Source organism: Chlorocebus sabaeus, chromosome 17 (assembly GCF_047675955.1).
Source record: "Chlorocebus sabaeus isolate Y175 chromosome 17, mChlSab1.0.hap1, whole genome shotgun sequence".
NCBI classification, from domain to species: Eukaryota; Metazoa; Chordata; class Mammalia; order Primates; family Cercopithecidae; genus Chlorocebus; species Chlorocebus sabaeus.
The window spans coordinates 16,331,668-16,353,739 of NC_132920.1; the positions used below are offsets into that span (position 1 = coordinate 16,331,668).

The 22,072-nt window shown below is 45.3% G+C and overlaps 1 protein-coding gene across 2 annotated transcripts in view; it reads right to left on the minus strand.

Annotated features, from left to right (window-relative positions):
* Positions 1 to 20: 20 nt before the first annotated feature.
* LOC103222118 (uncharacterized) overlaps positions 21 to 22,072 on the minus strand; it is a 429,481-nt gene continuing 407,429 nt past the window's right edge. For both annotated transcript variants that reach the window (XM_038005580.2, XM_038005575.2), the window contains one exon: positions 21 to 149. In XM_038005580.2, the coding sequence (XP_037861508.2) occupies positions 21 to 110 (90 nt within the window). In that variant the 5' untranslated portion in view covers positions 111 to 149. The remainder of the gene's footprint in view (positions 150 to 22,072) is intronic.

Genomic DNA, 22,072 nt, shown 5'->3' on the forward strand with positions numbered 1-22,072 from the left:
CCCCCTCCACGGTGACTGTTTCACTGTCTGGCTGGCTCTGATTTTAGTCTGATAAACGGAAAGTCACATTTGATTTCTGTAGGGGATCCAGGCTCTTCATGAGGAATCATCTCCCCGTGGGTACAATCCGCCAACAGCAGCTCTGGATGCTGGGAAAGGGAAGAGGGCAGTGACAAAGGGAAAAGGAAAGGGAGGAGAAAGGGAAGGAGGGAAAGGATATCAGAACATGAGCACCGGGGAAAGAACATCTTTGGCAAGATTAAGACTAGGCCCTGGACTCAGTGTGAACTCCCCAAACCCAATCCTACCCCAAGCACTGAAGCAGATAAAACACTACCCAGCACTTTGGGAGGCCAAGGCAGGCAGATCACGAGGTCAGGAGATTGAGACCATCCTGGCAAACATGGTGAAACCCCATCTCTACTAAAAATACAAAAAAAATTTTAGCCAGGTGTAATAGTAGCTGGCACACGCCTATAGTCCCAGCTACTTGAGAGGTTGAGGCAGGAGAATCGCTTGAACCCAGGAGGCGGAGGTTGCAGTGAGCCGAGATTGCACCATTGTACTCCAGCCTGGGCAAAAAGAGCGAGACTCTGTCTCCAAAACCAAACCAAAACCAAAACAAACCAAAACAAAACAAAACAAAAGAAACACTAGCCATGGCAGCTGCACATCGCAAAGGAAGATTATGAAGACACTGGGCAAGTGAACATTCTAACACACACATTTTTTAATGGAGTTAACAACTCCCCTAAGATGTTCTCAATATCCTCTCTCCTTTGTTTTTTTTCTCCTTTTCTTTTCAGAGGGTAGATGATGCAGTTCTTAAATTTCCTTTTCAGAAACGTTGGTTCCATTTCTCACCTCTCCTTCGCCTGGCTGGAAAATAAAATGAAGCCTTTGGAGAGCATGACACCAGCTGGACCCTGCCCTCAGAGCCAGGCATTGAGAAAAAGCAGGTTAGCAGTGAAAGTCCAGAACAGTCCTTGCACTTGATTTCTGAATCCTCATCTGCCAGAGCCACTACTCTCCAAGATTCCCCTTAGCTCTGGGTCCATACTGGACCTACAATTTCCTCTCCCCGATACACACACACACACACACACACACACACACACACACACACGCTAACACAGCAGGGGCCGCCAGAAAGAATCCTGTTCTCCGCAAGTTTCAAAAGTATTCCCAGTACAGTCACTAATATGATAACAGAGCGAGACTGTTAAAAACTGAATTTGACTATGGTTAAAAAACCCAAATACCATACAAAAATAGGGCTAGTGCACTGAAAGTTTTCTTAATGGGTTACATGCTTGGTTTGTCCATCTCTCTTCCTTTCCAAGTTGACTTTGAAGTTCCCCTTCACACTGTCCCCTTTCTCCTTGGAAAGGAACAACTCACCATTAACACTAGAAACAACACCTCTTTCAGACAGATCAGATCAGTGTGTTCAAACCTGGACATACAAACGGTGACCCTGAAGCCAGTTCTTATGGACAAGTATCTCAGTCACTTACTAACCACTGAAGTTTGAGTTATCGCTGCTGTGTGGGAAAACCAACACCCAACAGACAAGAGGCCGAACATCAGTGGAACTAACATGAACCACGCTAGCAAGCAGCAGATGTGATTGCTTCTACAGGCAGCAGCTGTAGGTATGCACAGCGCACGTGCTGTGATCCTGAGAGCTGTGGGATTGGGCTTTGGGAATTCTATGCTCTTGGGTTTTGGTATCTCACATCCAGACTCTCTTTTCAATGATCTGATTTTCTTTATTTCTTTATTTCTTTGGAGAGATGGGGTTTTGCTATGTTAACCAGGCTAGTCTTGAACTCCTGGCCTCAAGAAATCCTCCTTCCTTGGCCTCCCAAAGTGCTAGGATTCCAGGCGTGAGCCACTGTGTCTAGCCAATAATCTGATTTGAAAACAAACACAATAAAGTAGCAGCCTTCAGCATTCAATGCTTGTCCATGCTGAAGCAACAGTGAAATCCCTATTGAAACACAACCCCCTTTCTCTCCTCTGCCCTCCTAATTTGTAATTTTTTTTGGAGGGGGCAGTGATTTTGTTCTTTTTTCTTTCTTTCTTTCTTTCTTTTGACAAGGTCTTGCTCTGTTGCTCAGGCTGGAGTGCAGTGGTGTGATCTCGGCTCGCTGCAACCTGTGCCTCCTGGGCTCAAGTGATCCTCCCACCTCAGCCTCCCAAGTAGCTGGGACTACAGGTGCATGCCACCACACCCGGCTAATTTTTGTACTTTTTGTAGAGGTGGGGTTTTGCCATGTTGGCCAGGCTGGTCTTGAACAGGCCTCAAGTGATCCACCCACCTCAGCCTCCCAGTGCTGGGATTACAGGCGTGAGCCACTGTGCCCGGCTTGGAAGGGGCAATGATTTAATGGCCCTTGTTGGTTTTGCTCCAGCATCATCAATGAACATCACAGTGAAATGACAAATGACACAACAGAAAGTTCTCAATCCTTAATGTTTTGTGAGCATATATCTAGGAAGGCAGAGGTTTAGAAATTTGGTGTCTCAATATCAAAGGACATTTCAGTAAGAATAGAATTTCTCATATGACAAGAGAGGAGCTTAAAGACTAGGATGGAAATGAAAAATAAGGTTAAAAAAACCTAAAACACTTATGCTGAAGAAATGAAGTGTTGAAGGAGTAATGTCACTTAGGGTTTTTTTTTTTTTTTTGAGATGGAGTGGAGTCTCACTCCGTCACCTGGGCTGGAGTGCAGTGGCGTGATCTCAGCTCACTGAAACCTCCGCCTCCTGGGTTCAAGTGATTCTCCTGCCTCAGCCTCCTGAATAGCTGGGATTATAGGCACCTGCCACCATGCCTGGCTGATTTTTGTATTTTTAGTAGAAATGGAGTTTTACCATGTTGGCCAGGCTGGTCTCGAACTCCTGAACTCAAATGATTCACCAGCCTCAACCTCCCAAAGTGCTGGGATTACAGGCGTGAGCCACTGCGCCCCGCCAACCTAGGGTTTTTGTAAGGCTCAAATAACTGTGTTCTGTACAGCCTTCCCTTGTAAAAAGCACAGCACATGATTTACACCCAATACTTGCAAATCAATTACAATGACAGAATAAAATTAAACTACAAAAGCATCAAAAAAGTTGCCCCTTTTGACTGTCTGATAAGTACTAATAATGAACTTTTATTTTTAAATTTCAAGAATCACTCTTAAGAAAGGGAATGCCAAAACGCTCCCACATTTCCATACCAACCGGAAAGGAAAACTCATGCGTGAGACCTACTCTGAGAGAACCGGTCCATGCGCCCCCTGCTGGCCCTCCTGTAGCACTGATCCAATAAAGCCCCACAGGGTTTCGTGAGGGATATTCATGCAAGAGTGATATGTCAGAATGCAAAATGAGAACATTTGCATATAGTAGGCCCAGCCAGTAAGGGAATAGGTTAATTAGCCCAAGGCAGCACTAGGGAAGAAAAAGCAGCGGCATAAAAGTCCTTTCAAAGCCAAGTAAAATGTCAAACACATTCAGGAAGGGTCTATTAGCAATGCAAATGTAACATTGCCTGTACAATTGAATGCACAATACACAAAACTAGAAAACTCCTCTGAAGGTACTTCTTGGGGAAGCCAGCTTTCGTAAATTTGAAAAAGAATGTTGACTTGGTTCTCAGTAGTGCTCAGGTTTAATTATACTGTTTATTTGAGAGACATCGGTTTAGTAGGCCCTGAAGACTCACTGGGCTGGTCTTCTGCTAAATGATTGCTAAGACATATCGGCCTTAACACACAAATCCAAATTTATTCTTCTGAAAAGTTATCCATTGATAAACAGCATCTTTTCCAGAGACTGTCAATGAGAAATCAAGGACACAATGATTAAGACAGAAGCTGCAGCGACCGGGGGCCAATCTGTTAAAAATTTCCGCCCATCCTCCTCCTACATTTAGGACTATGTAGCAGTGCAGCACGGAGCAGACTGGGCTGTCTTAACGCTGAGGTACGTGTCCCTTCTCTGGGCCCCCCGTAAGCTTTCAGTACTGATAAGGGGAAACTCGAGGGTAGAGATTGAGTCTTGCTGTATTTTCGACGAACCACCAGAGGGCGCCCCAGGATGGCACCACATTCCTGGTCTATTGGGTGATTATGGGACGAATGAACAGAGAAGTAACTTATGAAGGTGGAAAAGTAGATCTGGAAAATAAGGAAGAGGGAAAAAGAAAAGAAGAAAAAAGAAAAATGGAAAGTGGGATTTCTGCTCTTAGAGTCTCCAGTTGCAGACAACTGGCCTCTGTGTCCTGAATCGCCCTCCCAGGGGCCCCCGAGGAGTTTATCTCTGGAAGCACCTGCCACAACAAAAAGATTTCTTCCAAACATGGGGCCATGCACAATTATATCAATGCCAAGTTACCAGAGAGCCACATACACAGATCGCACTGTTTAAACATTACTATTGGAAAAGGGAAATTGGAGGGGGAGTTAATAGATGAATCAAGACAAATGTATTTAGAGTTTGCTACCTATGGTTTGCCTGATAATCACTGTTCTGAATACACTCATCTTAAGCCACTTTGGAGCTACGCTATCTATCTCTCTATCATAATTTCTAAATTTAGCCCAGTGGTATAAGGCCTTGCTAGTTGAAGTGTGGTCCTCTGACCGGTGACATCAGCATCCTCTGCAAGCTTGCTGGAAATGCAGAATCTCAGGCCCCACCCAGACCTGCATTTTAACAAGATATCCAGATGATTCATATGCACAGTAAAGTTTGAGAAATCCTAGTATCTATGAGATTAAATTTTCTACTGCTAAACTCTTAAGTAAATTAAATATCTCTAGCCTCTTCCTAATGGAGCAGGCACCAGGAAACCAAACTAGGTGTTGTACGTAAACACAGAGTTGATGAGGCTTCGGAGATAAACAGCTAATATTTAGGTGATGCTCCACTGGTTCCTCTGGGGCCATCTAAACCCAATACAGCTGTAAATGACAAATGCCACTTTTCTTCTGGTTCTTTAAACAACTGTAGAGAAATATACTTTAAAAAGTCTATTACCATAAATTTTATACACAACTCAATCATTCCCAGGAAGAAAAATGAAATTTAACAAAGGAAGCTCCACACTTATAGCTTTGCTATAATTTAGTTTCAAGAAATTTTTTGCTATTACCATGGATTCAGACTGCTTGAGAAGTGATAGGAAAATGAGACGCTTCTGTGCTAGGGATGCGGGGAATATATGCTCACTGACTGCAAGTCCAGTAAATAGCAGGTAACTGCTCGGAATGGAAGATGCTCTTAGAATTTGATATATAAAGTCCTAAAAATACATCTCAAACCTAGGGCAAGAAAATGGGTTGCTTTGCCTACACCCCAATCCTGTGTTTCTCAGTTTGAATGAACCCATGGCTGCCTGGCCTGCATGTCTATGGACAAACAGGACACAGTTTCAGCTTTAAAGAAGACGAAGAGCAGGCTGATGAGCTTGGGCCAGGACTAGAAAAACTATGTATGCAAACACTGAAGAGGGCAGAATACCTGGGTGTGAAGGCAGAGGTGACCTGGGCACAACAAGGATTCTCAAAGTGCTGACTCACCAATCTCCGTCCGGCTTTATTACATCACTAAACTAGAAGGCCTGTGTGGTGCGCTGGAAGAAGGCACTTTATTTTGGCCGAGCATTAAAAACAGGTCCAAATCCGACATGCTTGGAGTATTCAGAATGGAGAAAGGTGGGTTGGATGATAGCTATAATTAGATGCCTTTATGGTTGACTGAACAGGCATACCTGCAAAGTGGATCACACATTCATTCATCAAACACTCATTCCATTTCTAGTATGTACGATGGGGACCTCAATTGTTCAATGTCAGCGTGAAGCAAATGGTATGCCAGAACTCTATTTTTAGTTCTGTTCTATTCAACACTAATAAAGTGTTTTGGTTATCATATTTGGAAGTAACAGAAGGCTGGAAGGGATAAATGTTGTGATTAAGATTCAAATATATCTTAAGAAGCTGGAAGTGATGGTACAGAACCAGGAAAATTAAGATCAATGAGAACAAATGTAAATACCTGCCCTTGGTTTCAACAGCTCAATTAGCCTAGTAGCAGGGTTGAAGAGATCTGGCTTAATAATGGTTTCAATGACAGAGCCCAGGAAGTTTTTGTCTGACTATACACTCAATATGAACAACTGTTTGGTAGGGTTCTTAAAAAGTTGTAGTAATTATAAGCTTCATTTAAAAATGTTCCGGCTGGGTGCAGTGGCTCACACCTGTAATCCCAGCACTTTGGGAGCCCAGGAGCTCGAGGCCAGCCTGGACAACATATCGAGACCCTGTCTCTAAAAAAAAATTTAAAAAAATTAGCTAGGCATGGTGGTTCGCATCTTGGGTCCTAGCTACTCAGGTGGCTAAGGCAGGAGGATCGCTTGAGCCCAGGAGGTTGAGGCTGCAGTGAGCCATGATTGCTCCACTGCACCCCAGTCTGGGTGACAAAGCAAAACCCTAAGAAAAGAGAAAGAAAACAATGTTCAGAATAAAGGAATAAATACTGCAACCATAGATGGCACAGGTAAAGCCACAGTTGAAATCCTGCTGTAAAGGCATGTGGGAAGGATGGCGCATGTCTGCGGGGAGGGATCAGTTGCGCAAGAGGTCTGGAGGCAAGCAGGTGAGTAACACCTGAGACAACTGGGAATGAGCGCCCCGAGGAAGGACAGAAAAAGCTGCAGCATTAGGAAGCAATGAGAATTGTTAAACATGGACTGGGCTGCCTCGTGAGTCAGGGATCTCTGGGTCACCCCAAGGGTCAGGATAGAAACTCAGGGATATGGGGTAGGGGTCCCTGCCCTGGTTGGGTGTTGGAGCTACTTACTCTACATTTTTTGCCATTAGGCACATTCTGAGACTGTGATTCCACTCTGTGTCAAGGTGGCTGGCTTGTCATCCCGGCCTACTATCACAGTTTCTTCTTGCTGTGTCCTCAGTGGAAACTGACTATTGACCTTCTCTTCCATGTCTATCTAGCATGGAGTTTCATGGGGCAGGCTCTTGGTCCAAAATGAGGAGGCTGCTGAAGGGGACTGAAAGCCCTGTCTAGGGACATCCAGGCCAGAAACCACCAGAGAGGCGAGCTGGGACCTGGCACAACTTTACAGAAGATGCTGAGAGCCTCACCCCAACGCGCTCAAGTTTCCCTTCTTGGCTCTGCACCCCTGGGAGATGGGATCTTGCTCTTCACAGAAGTGTGATGAGTGAGAAGAGAAAAAGCAAGAAATGAAAGCTCATAATCCAAGCTAGAAGAAGTGCACACGAGGGCCTAAGGACATAAAACGTAGATAAATGTATATATGTTAATTTTTATCATGAATAAGCAAGGACAGTGGGTTGAATGGTAGATCCCTAAAAGTTATGCCCACTTAGAACCTGGGAATGGCTTTATTTGGAAAAAGGGTCTTTGCAGATATAATTACGGATTTGGAAATGAGATCATGCTGGATGATCCAGGTGGGCCTTCAATTCAGTCAAACGTCCTTATAAGAGAAAGACAGAGAAAGATGTGAGATGTACAGAGGTGAAGGCCATGTGGAGGCAGAGGCAGAGAGCCTGGAATGACGAAGTCCCAAGTCAAGGATCATCCGAAGCTACTAGAAGCAGGAAGAAGCAAAGAAAGATTCTCCCCTAGAGCCTTTGAAGAGAGCATGGCCCCACCAGCATGTTAATTTTAGACTTCAAGCCTCCAGGAGTATGACAGAATACTTTTCTGTTGTTTTAAGCCACCACGTGTTTTGGTAATTTATTATGGCAGTCCTGAGAAACTATTCCAACTATCTTCCATTTATTGATCATTTATTATTATACATGCCAAGAACCTTACTTAAATATCTCATTTACTCTTCACAACAAATTCGTGAGGTTTGTATTATTATCTTCATTTTCCAGATGAGGACACCGAGGCCTTCCCAAGGCCACATAGTCAGAGGTAGAACGGGCACCGGAAATCACTTTCTCGGTCTACCCAACCGTGATGCGGCTGACGCTCACATCCTGGCTATGGCGATGGCAGCCTCATAGCAAATACGCCTATTTGTTTTTCATGTAGAAAAGGGACGGAATGCACAGGAATAAGTAGGGGAAAAGATGTCTAGGGGACTTCTGCACCATGTTGACACTAATCAAGGACTGCAGCTTGTGAGACATTCAGTAAGGAAGAGACTGATCAGTGACCAAGGAAGAGCGGTCAGGATGTTTGTACTTGCCAGGCAAGCAAGCAGGGGACCTCAGGCCCCGCAGCCAAGTTCAAGACCACCCACCCAATTGTGATCCAGGCTATAGGAGCGGTGAGACTGCAGAAGGAGCCTCTGGCACAGGTCGGACGTGAGGAACTGAGAGCACTAACATGCTTTTGAAATAAGCTCTCTCCCTCTAGTGTCACAAGAAGCAAGTTCAAGCCTGCAGCCTGGCACAGGCTCCCCTGAGTCCGTGGCAGCCAGCAGCACATACCACATTTTCCTTTTCTTTGAGGCAAGACTTTCCTGGGGGTAGTGGGTTGGGGGGAAATCTGCCACTACCACTGCCAGCTGGGATTACAGGGGGTCAAGGAAAGGCAGGAGAAAAGCGGCCCCACTACTAATATTATCAGCACCACAAATAGTCGTGTTTTTTGGCTCCATGCATCTATAGATTTTTTTGGCAATGGATACGATGATACTTGAAGCAATGATTAAAAGATCTAAATCCACCAAAAATAATAGTCTTATTTGGGTGCTCGCTGGCTTGGGCAGCTCTGCGTCCAGTGTGGAGTTGTTCTTCGATTAAGTGCCCTGAAGGGGAGGCTGGAAAGAATTCCTCAAGACACACAGCTGCACTGGCTGCCATTCTGCTGACCTTGTCTTCTTGGCATGTGGTTAAATTGCTGTCTCCCTTATCCCTAAGTGAGGCTGAGTGATTTGCTACTACCTGTCCACATAATGGAGGGCCAGGCTTCATCAATTCTTAGATTCCTGGCTTCTGCCATTGCTATTCCTAGCGAGCAGGTGAGAGTCTGGGGGTGCAGTTCATGAGCTCTGCGACCCCTGGAAACATCAGGACATCGGCCATGTGGCTGGGGTCCCCCTGAGTGGCTCATGGCACATGTCTGTGAGTGCTGGAGGATTGGCCTGGTAGAGGAAGGAGGAGGGGCGGGGCCACAGCTGGGCTGGGCCATCCCTAGAAGCCGGCTCACATGGAAAGCGCGCTACAGTGGCTGCGTAGCCAGTGTCTCTGGCGGCCTGCCCGTGCCGGAATTCCTGGAAAGGCTCAAGATGGAAAAATAACCATCTGGATCCAAGCTGGTCCCAAATGAATTGTCTGACAGAGGTTGAGTTGGAGTTTTTAAGAAAAGCTGGAAATGCCTTTCTGTCAAGACCTTTCCTGATTCAATACATAAGCAAATACTTTTTTGCTTTAAAGCAGAGTGCAGGCCAGGTTAGCTACCCGGTGGCACCCACGTTTCTGTTTATCCACCACTCTGGTTGAACGCTGGGAACAGTTACACAGGCGCTTTCCACACTGCCTGGAGTTAGCGGTTCTCATCCCAGTCCAGACTAACGTGTTTCAAAGTGAGAGGAAGTGGGCCCTCTTCATTCTCTTATTTCGGGGACTGATGCAAGAAGCTGAAAAGTATTGGCCAAGGTAACACAGTTAGAACTGGGGCCAGGAGGATGAGAACCTGTCACTTTGACTCTCACTTGAATGTTTCTTACAACCACTGTGATAGATCTCACTACACAATGCATGAAGCATTCACATACACTGTCCTATTCAGAATATCAAGATACATATTAATATTATTATTACTAACAACGATGATAATAGATCAATAATATTACTACTACTACTATTACTACTAAGGACACACAGAATTGTAGTTACAGAAGGCTACGGTGTAAGGTAGAGCACAGGTTCAAACCTTGGCTTTAGCCCAAATCACCTGTTATCCATTTTTAAAAATATCATTTTGGCCGGGTGCGGTGGCTCATGCCTGTAATCCCAGCATTTTGGGAGGCTGAGGCGGGTGGATCGTGAGGTCAGGAGATCGAGACCATCCTGGATAACACGGTGAAACCCTGTCTCTACTAAAAATACAAAAAATGAGCTGGGCGTGGTGGTGGGCGCCTGTAGTCCCAGCTACCAGGGAGGCTAAGGCAGGAAAATTGCTTGAACCTGGGAGGCAGAAGTTGCAGTGAGCCGAGATCGCACCACTGCACTCCAGCCTGGGCGACAGAGCAAGACTACATCTCAAAATACTACTACTACTAATAATAACAACAACAACATAATTTTAATTTTACTCACAATTATACATGTGCCCCAGTTTAACGAGGCAAAAATTTCATTTCAACAATGTGTAAAGTTGTAATCTCTGCCTGTAAAATGGGGAAGAATTAATGCACACAGTGCCTAGTATAACACACACTCAGTACATGGTTGCCATCGTAGTTATAATTCAATAAACATTTCCTCATGAATTCTCAGTGATCATCCACACTTATCTGTTGCTCATCTCTCCTGGCCATGATGTAATCAACACAACACCCTCAAACTATCAATTCTTTCAAACATCTGTTTTCTCCTCACACCTGTGATAGAAAAAGAGGAATTGATGGGTGTTTGAGAGTTCATTTTTTTCTTTACTTGATAGACGGGATAATATTTATAAGTGCCCAATGTGCAGGCCCTTGTGCACACCAAAAAGAGGGAAGGCAATTCAACACACAAGCAGAATCAACAGAAAGCTCAGACGCTAAACTCAAGGGTGGCATTTCCAGGGAAGGATTAAGTGCAATGCCTCCGTGTTTCACTCTGCCTGCTTTTCCACAATACTTTTTGGATGAGTAATTCCCAAGACGCATGGTGGGGAAATGCAGAATCCTCCTTCCACATCCCACAGGGAAGGCTGCCAGCTGTCTACCCGCACACACACTCACGAGCTTCACCACACAACACGATGCAAAGTGCCAGCAACCGCTCCAGGAGGCCTAGGCTGGATCCTGCCAGTCATCAGGGGGCTGGGTTTCCAGCACATTAGACAGCCCCAGTCTACAACAGAGAACATAAAACTCTCCATCAAGTCAGGAAAAAGGTCTCGTGGGAACTGAGGTACTCTGGGAGGGTCTTAAACGATTCATTGTCCTTGGTGTGTCCAAATGAAAGGAAAGCCAGCGCCTCCAGATAATTCATAAACTAACCAGCTGTTCCTCCAGGTGTCACACATTGGCTTCCCTTCTATGGTGGTTTCAGTCACTGAGACACTGCACAATTCAATGCTCTCGACTGCAAAGACCCCAAGACCTCCTGAGACCCAGACTCCCTAAGGCACAGCAGGCAGGACAAGTCACCATGCTTACTTGCTTACTTTGTGCAGGCTACAGCAATGCCTTACATATAAGTGACAACCAGCATATGATCACCCCATTTCAAAGACAAGGACACTGAAGCTCAGAGTGTAAGTCACTTGCCTAAGATTACATGGCTGAAAAAGGGCAGAAACAACACACAAAAAGTCCTAACACGAAAACATGGGTTCTAGTTCTTGGGTTGTGTAGTGGGTTCACTAGTGTGTAGTGAATACTTTGTTTCTTTTTAGATAGAGTCTCACTGCTTCGCCAGGCTGGAGTGCAGTGGCGCGATCTTGGCTCACTGCAACCTCTGCCTCCCGGGTTCAAGCGATTCTCCTGCCTCAGCCTCCCGAGTAGCTGGGATTACAGGCACACACCACCACGCCCAGTTAATTTTTGTATTTTTAGTGACACCGGGTTTCACCATGTTGGCCAGGATGGTCTCGATCTCTTGACCTCATGATCTGCCCGCCTCGGCCTCCCAAAGTGCTGGGATTACAGGCATAAGCTACCGTGCCCGGCCGTGAAGAATTTAACCTCACCCAAACTGAGGTCTGGTCTTTGCCCTCACCTGTAGGGAGGTGCTCTCTAGGCTTCTGGAGTGTCCTGCCGCAAAGGAGTATGTTTATCTGCCTGGGGAGATTGGCCACTGGATAGAGTAACAATGTGATTTATGATGGGGGCTTTGGGCCATGAGGTATACGTTCCAACCTCAGAGGAATGAATAATGTAAGATACTTGCCTCACCTCCAGGAGGGCCTAGGGATTAGAGGTCAGTCATGAGGACAGTAGCAATTGAGCTCCAATAAAAACTCTAGACGCTGAGGCTCAGGTGAGCTTCCCTGGTTGGCGATTCTCCAGGGGTACTGTCACACATCATGGCTGGGAGCAGGTAACACCGTTCATGACTTCATGGGGAGAGGGCAACAGAAACCCCATGTCTGGATCCCTCCAGACCTCCCCTATATGCCTCTTACCCTGGCTAAGTTTAACATGTATCCTTTTCCTGTAATAACTAAAACCATGAGTAGAACAACTTTCAGTGAGTTCTCAGTCCTTTCACTGAATTGTCAAAACAGAGGGTGGTCTGGGAAACCCCCTGAACTTGCAATTCGTGTTGCAGGCACTGCTCTCTGTAACTTTGTAGATGGTCACCTTCTTATAGCTAGTGATGGTCACACACTTAAATAGGCCAAGTAATAAAATATAACAACGTTGAAATAAAATCCGTCAGCGTTCAGGGATAAGAATGCCTTGTGAGACAATAATTAGGTTAATCTAAATTGGTGTACCCCAAAACTGTGGCCGGGGAACAGGCAGATGGGTGGTACAGAAAGGAACAGGGATATATACTACTCAGTGTAATGTCACCGTGGCCAAAGGCCACAGAGAAAGCCTGCTTGTGGAAATCTACCCAATGACACACACGTGTAAGAAGTACTGAGTGGATCAAATTTGGGGGTACAGAGTTCAAAGTGTTGGAGCAATGGGGGGAACACATCAGTTAACTTCCAGTGTCTTAATATCCTCAGCCCACTGAGTGAAACTGACTTACTAGAAATCTACCATGGTCATTGAATACTGAACATCCCAACAGACCAAATGCAGGAGTTGGCTCCCGCACTTGGCTCTCCAGATTTTGGGGACATACTTCCTCCAGAATCTAGAGAAGGATGCACATGTACCTGGGACACTACTGGTTTCACTGTGTTTGTGGTCATGTTGAATAATGGTGTATCAGTAGCAGCAGCTCTGGCTGAGAGACCAGAACCCTTGCAGCCTTAGTACTAGGGCCATACTCTTTCACCTGCAGAATAAGAAATCAATGCTGACGGCACGTCAGACCCACCCAGGCAGCTTTTAAAACCAACACCTGTGTCCGGATCTACCCCAGACCAAATGAATAAGAATCCCTGGATGTTGGGATCACCACTGGCATTTTAGGAGATACACCAGGGGATTCTAATGTGCAGCCAGAGGTGAGAACCTCTGGTATAGAGGATTTTTTTTTTGAGACAGAGTCTTGCTCTGTTGCCCAGGCTGGAGTGCAGTGGTGCGATCTTGGCTCACTACAAGCTCCACCTCCCAGGTTCAGGCCATTCTCCTGCCTCAGCCTCCCAAGTAGCTAGGACTACAGGCACCCGCCACCACGCCCGGCTAATTTTTTTGTATTTTTAGTAGAGACGGGGTTTTACCGTGTTAGCCAGGGTGGTCTCAATCTCCTGACCTCTTGATCTGTCTGCCTCAGCCTCCCAAAGTGCTGGGATTACAGGCATGAGCCACTGTGCCTGGCTGGTATAGAGAATCTTTAAGCCCCCTAACTCCATCTGTCCTTGGCAGTATGTCTCAGTGATTTTTTTTTTTTTTTTTTTGAGACGGAGTCTCGCTCTGTCACACAGGCTGGTATGCAATGGGCGCAGTTTCCACTGACTACAACCTTCACCTCCCAGGTTCAAGCAATTCTCCTGCCTCAGCCTCCCAAGCAGTTGGGATTACAGGTGCCTGCCACCACACCCAGCTATTTATTTTTATTTTTATTTTTAGTAGAGACGAAGTTTCACCATGTTGGCCAGGCTGGTGTCGAACTCCTGACTTGAGGTGATCCAACCACCTCGGCCTCCCAAAGTGCTGGGATTATAGGCTGGGGCCACTGAGCCCGGTCTGTCTCAGTGATTTTAATTACAGCAGCCGATCCTTTCCCCCACTTTGCCAACACAAAAGTTGTGTTCTAACCTCCTTTAATCATACTTAAAATTATATGCTATGTTCACAATGAGATACCACTTCACACTCATTAAGATGGGCATTATATTCTTTTTTTTAAAAAAAAGAAAAATGGCAAATAGCAAGTGTTGGTGGAGATGGGGAAACTAGAACCTATATGCATCGTTGGTGGGAATGTAAAATGATGCAGCTGCATGGAAAACATTTTGGCAGTTCCTCAAAATGTTAAATATAGAATTACCATATGACTCAGCAATTCCACGTCTGGGTATCTACTGCAAAGCGTTGAAAGCAGGGACTCAGATATTCCACACCCATGTTCATAGCAGCATTGTGCACAAGAGCCAAAAGGTGTTAACAACCCAATGATCATCAACAGATGAATAAACTTTAAAAATGTGGTATATCCATATGATGGGATATTATTCATCCCCCTCTCCTTACAAAGGAATGACATTCCGCGTTACATGCTACGACATTAATAAACCTTCAAACATTATGCTAAGTGAAAGAAGCCAGACATAAAAGAACAATATCATATGATTCCCCTTCTAGAGGAATCTAGAATAGTCAAATTCAGAGAGAGCGTAGAACAGGCGTTAGCAGGAGCTGGGATGAGGGGGCAATGGGAGTTGTTTAACAGATCCAGAATTTCAGTTTGGTATGATGGAAACATTCTGGAGAGAGACGGTGGTGATGGCTGAACAATAATGTGCCACTTAACTGTACATGTAAAAATGATTAAGATGGTAAATTTCATATTATGCATATTTTGTCACCAGTCAAAAATGTTAAAAATAAGTAGGTCATGATCTTAAAAGTTTGTGAAGAAACTGCATTTCTGTTTTGAAATGACACAGCGCCCCGTTCCCTCAACTGCTTGGAGTTACAAGGATCTCTGAGACACCTGCTGGCATTAGCCTGTATTCCAGGACTGGACATCAGGGCATCCTTCAGCCTCTAAAGCTGTACGGCCTTTCTCACATCCGCAAAGGGGATTGTGAGCTGTAAAAAGTGAAGCAGCAGCATCTTAGTGTCATTGCTCTGTCATGTCATTGCTCACGAAAGGCTGAAAGCTGGCCGGTATCCCTGTGTGCCTCTTCTCCCCTGATTCTGTCACCAGGTTATGTCAGCTCCACCCTCTAAATTAGGGGCTGGAAAACCTTGGTGATGGGCCACCTCGTAAAAATGTGTGGCTTTGTGGGCCATACACTTCTGTGGCAATTACTCAGCTCTGCCTCTGCAGGCTGAAAGCAACCACAGATAATTCGTAACCAGTGGGTGTGGGTGGCTGTGTCCTGATCAAGTCTCAAATACGCCTGCCGCAGGCCTCTGGGTATATGTTCCCTCTGCTCTGTTAGAGTACTTTCTACACCAGCCACCGCTCCTTTGCAATGCACCGTCACCTGTTTTCTAATGCAGTGGTTCTTATACTTGAGCGTGCATATCACATTCACCTGGAGTTCCCAGATGCTGCTGATGCTGCTGATCCAGGAACCACACTTCCAGAAGCACTGGCCTCACCCATCTTTCAGGTCTCTCCTTCCATGTCACCTCCTTAAGGCTCTCCCCACTCCAACCCCATACCCTCTGCCTCTCCTCTGTGCCTCCTTAGCACCCTGCTCCATCATTCTCATCCACACACCATTCAGTAACCGTTTCCTCGACTATCCCCCAAGGCTCCAAATAGGCTAACACCAGCCACCCCCCAATGCCTTCACCATGGTGGGCGTGATGGTTAATACTGAGTGTCAACTCGATTGGATTGAAGGATGCAAAGTATTATTCTTGGTTGTGTCTGTGAGGGTGTTGCCAAAGGAGATTAACGTTTGGGTCGTGGACTGGGAGGGGAAGACCCACCCTCAATCGGGGTGGGCACAATCTAATCAGCTGCCAGCGAGGCTAGAATGAAAGCAGGCAGAAGAACGTAGAAGGACTAGACTGGCTGAGTCTTCCAGCCTTCATCCTTCTCCCATGCTGGATGCTTCCTGCCCTCGAACATCCGACTTGAAGTTCTTCAGGTTTTGGACTCTTGGACCTACACTAGTGGTTGGCCAGGGCTCTTGGGTCTTTGGCCACAGGCTGAAGGCTGCGCTGTCGGCTTCCCTACTTTCAAGGTTTTGGGACTCAGACTGGTCAACCACTGGCTTCCTTGCTCCTCAGCTTGCAGGTGGCCTATTGTGGGACTTGACCTTGTGATCGTCTGAATCAATATTCCTTAATAAACTCCCCTTCATATATACATCTATCCTACTAGCCCTCTCTGTCTAGAGAACCCTGACTAATACAGTGGGTCCACTAACTGCTACTTCCTTAGGCAATCATTCCTAAAATCTCAGCAAAGCTACTTCGGACTGCTGCAATACTTGTTTTCATGTGTCTTCCTCATTAGACCATAAACTCCGATGCTGCTTATAGACTGAAGTTCACAACCCCTTGGGCTTCTAGGGTGTTGTCCACCCTTTGTTGGTTACTGTCCTTATCCTGTGTTGATCTCTTGCAGTTTGTCTTCCTTACGAGCTGGTTATTAAAAGGCAAAGGATTTCTGGATCGTTTTCTAGATTTTGGATGTGATGATGAAAAACTGAGCTTGTGATGGAGGGACATAAAATAATGTGTCTGCAAAGAATCTGCCCCTAGAGATTCCATTTCTAACATACTTTCTCACGTGAGATTATTAACTCCTGTTACTTCCTGGATCAGGAAGGACAAGCACAATATACTGTGTGAGATGTTAAAGACATGTGCTATATGGGAAGGCCTCTAAACATTCACATCCAATTATCCAAAACTAATTACAGATTGTCTTAGGCTCAATCTCAAGGAAACACTTCGGTAGTCTCTGGATTTACCGGAAGAGGTGAGTATTTACAAAGACAACAATTTTGTTGAAACCAGCCTAAACCAATCGTAGGAAGGACAAGATCAGCTGTACACATCGGCCAAGATAAGAATTTTCTCTGCAATAAATGTTTGTTTTAAAACTAGGGGTATGACTCACACTCGGTGAATGGGTGGCTGAGTTCTGACCCTCAAAAGATGAATGGTTCATTTTGAAAAGCCCAGCAAGTGGGAAGCCTACTTTCTACCTCCACTGACTTCAGAATGAGGCTGCAGTGTAGTGGAGCCCAAGATGGCCCCGAGTTGTTTCCAATCACCAGCAAGACGGACAATGGGATGACTCGAGACCTGCAGCTGTTTTCAATAAAAAAGCTGAGTAATTACAGCAGCCTCTCCTGGGGCTCACATGCGGCCCAGCACAAAGCCAACGGAACATTAAGGACATTGAATGAGCTGCCAGAAACCGTTCAGCTCTGGGCTGCCAGACTGCTCCTCCTCCCCCGGCTCAGCGTCACTAACTTAATCAGGTATTCATTCAATAAAAAAAAAAAAACTGATACTCTCCCTGGATGTAGGCAACACCCTCTGAATGAGGCACACTGTCAGATTGACTGCATCCGGCAGGAGGTGTGAGGGCGGTCCTATATTCTTTTAATTAATTTATTTGTACGTATCTATTTATTTAGAGACAGAGTAGCCAGGGCTGGAGTGCAGTGACATGATCCCAGCTCACTGCAACCTCCGCCTCCTGGGTTCAAGCGATTCTCACGCCTCAGGCTCCTGAGTAGCTGGGATTACAGGCGCGCGCCACCACGCCTGGCTAGTTTTTGTATTTTTTGTAGAGATGGGGTTACATCATGTTGGCCAGGCTGGTCTCAAACTCCTGACCTCAGGTAATCCGCCCATCTTGGCCTCCCAAAGTGGGAGTAAGCCACCGCTTGGGATGACAGGCGTGAGCCACCGCGCTCAGCCTATTTAATTTATTTTTAAATTTAGGGGCTGGGAAGATGGGAGTCCTCCTCTAGGCAGTACGCCTCGGACATGCAGTGGAAGGGAGGTTAGAGTGAGCAGCTGGTCACAGACTAAAGAGAAGAAACACCTTGCTCCCTCTTTCCATTTAGAGACATAAACACTTGATAGCATACTTCTGACTCCTGAGCAGGAAGCACATGATTGACTTCAGTGTCATGTTAGACCGGGCTACTGGCATTTGGTAACTGGTGACTTTATGAAAGTCTTTCAACTTCCTCTCCCTCTCTTTTTTGACACAGGGTCTCACTCTGTCACCCAGGCTGGAGTGCAGTAGCACGACCATAGCTTACTGCAGCCTCGACCTCCTGGGCTCAAGTGATCCTCCAGCCTCAGCCTCCTGAGTAGCTGGGACTACAGACTTGTGCCACCACATCCAGCTACATTTTAAATTTTTTTATATAGATAGAGCTTCATCATGCTGTCCAGGCTGGTCTCAAACTCCTGGGCTTAAGCAATCCTCCCATCTTGGCTTTCCATAGTGTTGGAATTACAGGTATGAGCCACAGCACCTGGCCCATTCAACTTTCGAAGCTTTGATTTCCTCTTTAAGAAAAGGAAGATAGTATGGCCAGGCACCGTGGCTCACACATATAATCCCAGCACTTTGAGAGGCCGAGGTGGGCAGATCACCTGAGGTACAGAGTTTGAGACCAGCCTGGTCAACATGGCAAAGCTCCGTCTCTACTAAAAATGCAAAAAAAAAAAAAAAAAAAAATTAGCCGGGCATGGCGGTGGGTGCCTGTAATCCCAGGGAGGCTGAGGCAGAAGAATCGCTTGAACCCTGGAGGCGGAGGTTGCAGTGAACCAAGATTGCGCCATTGCACTCTAGCATGGGTGACAAGAGTGGAACTCCACCTTAGAAAAGTAAAAAACAAAACAAAACAAAAAGAAAATGAAGATAGTAATACACCTTATCTCATGAAGTTGTTATAAGAATTGCATGAGACAATTCAGTGCCTAGCATGCAGGCAGGCAGTAGTGCCTCAAAAAATGCTACCTCTCATGATGAACTGCTTTCCATTTCAAACTACCTCTTATGACTGTTGCAGCTAACAGCATAGGCTCGGGATCTAGGCCACCTGAGTTGAAATCCTGGTGCCCTTACTCCTCAGCTGTGTATATCTGATGCAAGTTAATTAATTTCTCTGATCTAAGTACTAACCAGGTCCAACTAATTCATTTCTCTGTGCCTCAGTTTCCTCATCTCCGAAGTGGGAATAATACTAGTTCCTACCCCACAGGCTTGCTGTGAGTTCACACATAAGAAGAACTTAGATGAGGCCTGGCATACTCAAGACCTACAAATACTGGCTGTGGTTGTTCCGATTATTTTCTAAGAAAGGTCCTCTTCTCTACCTCCTTCACTTTGGTCCTATTTTCATCTGCATTAAAAAAATCACATTTTCAGTCCGGGCGCGGTGGCTCACACCTGTAATCCCAGCACTTTGGGAGGCTGAGGCTGGCAGATCACGAGAACAAGAGATCGAGACCATCCTGGCCAACATGGTAAAACCTGTTTCTACTAAAAATACAAAAATTAGCTGGGCATGGTGGCACGTGTCTGTAGTCCCAGCTATTCGGGAGGCTGAGGCAGGAGAATTGCTTGAACCTGGGAGACGGAGGCTGCAGTGAGCCGAGATGACGCCACTGCACTCCAGCCTGGTGACACAGCAAGACTGTGTCTCAAAAAGAGAAAAAAAAAAAAAAAAAAAAAACCACATTTTCCTCCCTAGAATTCTTTCCCAGGTTACTTCCTGCAAGTCAGCTCCAGCAAAGATGGTGAATGGAATAATTTCTCATTAAAAGTTTCCCTGTCTCACTTCCCTTCATGAGGCATTTCAGGTCTTACTGGTTCAGAAAGTTTACCAAGTCTCTAAAATTGTCTTCTTCTAGAAAATACTCCACACTAGTGCACTGATTTTTTTTTCCCCCTAAACTGGACCAAAGCCTTGTTTGCAGAACAAATGGTCAACTACATCTACATTCAAAAATAAAATTCAAATGTGCTCATGTTTTCAATTTAAGTATGTCTGTTGTTTGCTGTTTATTCCTTTGGTATAAATAGAAGCTTTCTGGCTTATTTGAACGCAGAACACATAGTACACTGTTTAGATACAATTACTCATTATAAATTAAATCAATACTTTTCCTTTTTAGAATACCATGCCCTAACTACAATCTCTACAACATTATAAAAACATAAAATATGACTAACGATTTAATTTAAGGCCCTAATTCCCAATGAAAGATAAATAATGCTGCTGTAGGCACCAATGACTGCAATCTAAATAGGCAATAAAATATTTAATGGACAAACGGAAACGTAAAAAAAGTAAGTTAGTCTCCTGTTTACAACAAAGCTCATTTTCTGTACTAGCACTGTGGACGTGGAAGATGCAGTTAACCTCTCTAAGTCTCAGTTTCCTCATCTGAAATATGTGAATGATGATAATACGTTTTCAAAAGATTGTTGAGGTGAAATAGGAGCAACTATAATGCCTAGCATAAGAAAAAAATCCAGGTGTGTTCTTCTTCCTGAACTTCAGTCTCAGCTCAAGACCCTGTGAGGAATTTCCACTTGGATACTTACCACCCCTCTCAAATCAGCATGCACTCTGGTTCCACATTTCTGCTAATGGTTTTGCACCATTTCTCCAAGCACAGGCCAGAGCCTGATATTTGATACTTCTCTCCCTCTTCACTCCTATATCCAGCTACTCCCCTAATTGTGTCAGTCTTTCTTCAAAATGTCTCAACTCTTGGGGTGAAGCTTTAAGTCCCTCTCTTTTTTTCCCCATATTTACTGTGTAGGAAAGAATTTGGCTTTGGCCAAAGAGGGGTCTGCCCTTTGCCCTTTGCTCCTAGGAAATGATCTATGTGATATCTGATAGTAGTGTCCCTATTTGTGGGGAGGGAAGGATTTTGAGTCACAGCAAATTACTGAACCCAAGCCTCAGTTTCTTCATTTTAAAATGGGAATTGGCTGGGCATGGTGGCTCACACCTGTAATCCCAGCACTTTGGGAGGCTGAGGCAGGAGGACTGTTTGAGGTCAGGAATTTGAGACCAGCCTGGGCAACAAAGTGAGGCCTGTCTCTACAAAATATTTTAAAAATTTAGGTGTGGTGGTGCATGCTTGTAGTCCCAGCTACTCGGGAGGCTGAGGTGGGAGGATTGCTTGAGCCTGGGAGATTGAGGCTGCATTGAGCTGAGATCGTGGCACTGCATTCCAACCTGGGAGACAGAACACGATCCTGTCTCAAAAAATAAAGACAATGGAGATAATAACACGTACCCTGCAGGGTTCGGGTGATGACTACATGAGATGCATTCAACAAATGTGAGGTAGAAGAAACTTCTCTTATTCAGTAGGAACTTTATCAATGTTCATTTCTTTTTCTTTTATAATTATGAGAACATGAAGGAAATGGGCAGAGGATTCCAGGAGAATTCTGCCAAGATTTTCAGTCTTTTCATAATTGGCAGTAGAGTATTTCCATTTTCATTTTGAGTTTTGCTAGTATTCTTCTACTAAGAAACCAATTTTTTCCCCGATGAATGTTTTTTTAATTTCAGGGTTTTTTTTTTTTTTTTTTTTTTGAAACAGGGTCTCACTCTGTCATCCAGACTGGAGTGCAGTGGCCCAATCTCGGCTCACTGTAGCTTCAACTTCCCAGGCTCAAGCCATCCTCCCACCTCTGCCTCCAGAGTTGCTAGGAATACAGGCGCATGCCACCACACCCAGCTAATTTTTATAGTTTTTGTAGAAACGGGGTTTCACCATGTTGTCCAGGCTTGTCTTGAACTCTTGGGTTCAAGAGATCTGCCTGTCTCAGCCTCCCAAAGTGTTGGGATTACAGGCATGAGGTACCACGCCTAGCCCATTCTTGAGTATGCAGGATCAATATTTCTCCTTATAATGTAATTCCAACAGAAGGGAAACCAGGCCTCCTTTCAGTATCGCAGCTTGAGCCTCTCAGTGTCCCCTGATTTCAGAACGTAGGCTACAAACAGTCCTAGATGTGTGCTGACGGGCACTACATTCCTGGTCTTCCACAGCATTTACTTTGGATTGGGAAATGGGAAGTGAGGTCTCTCTTTCAGTATGAGA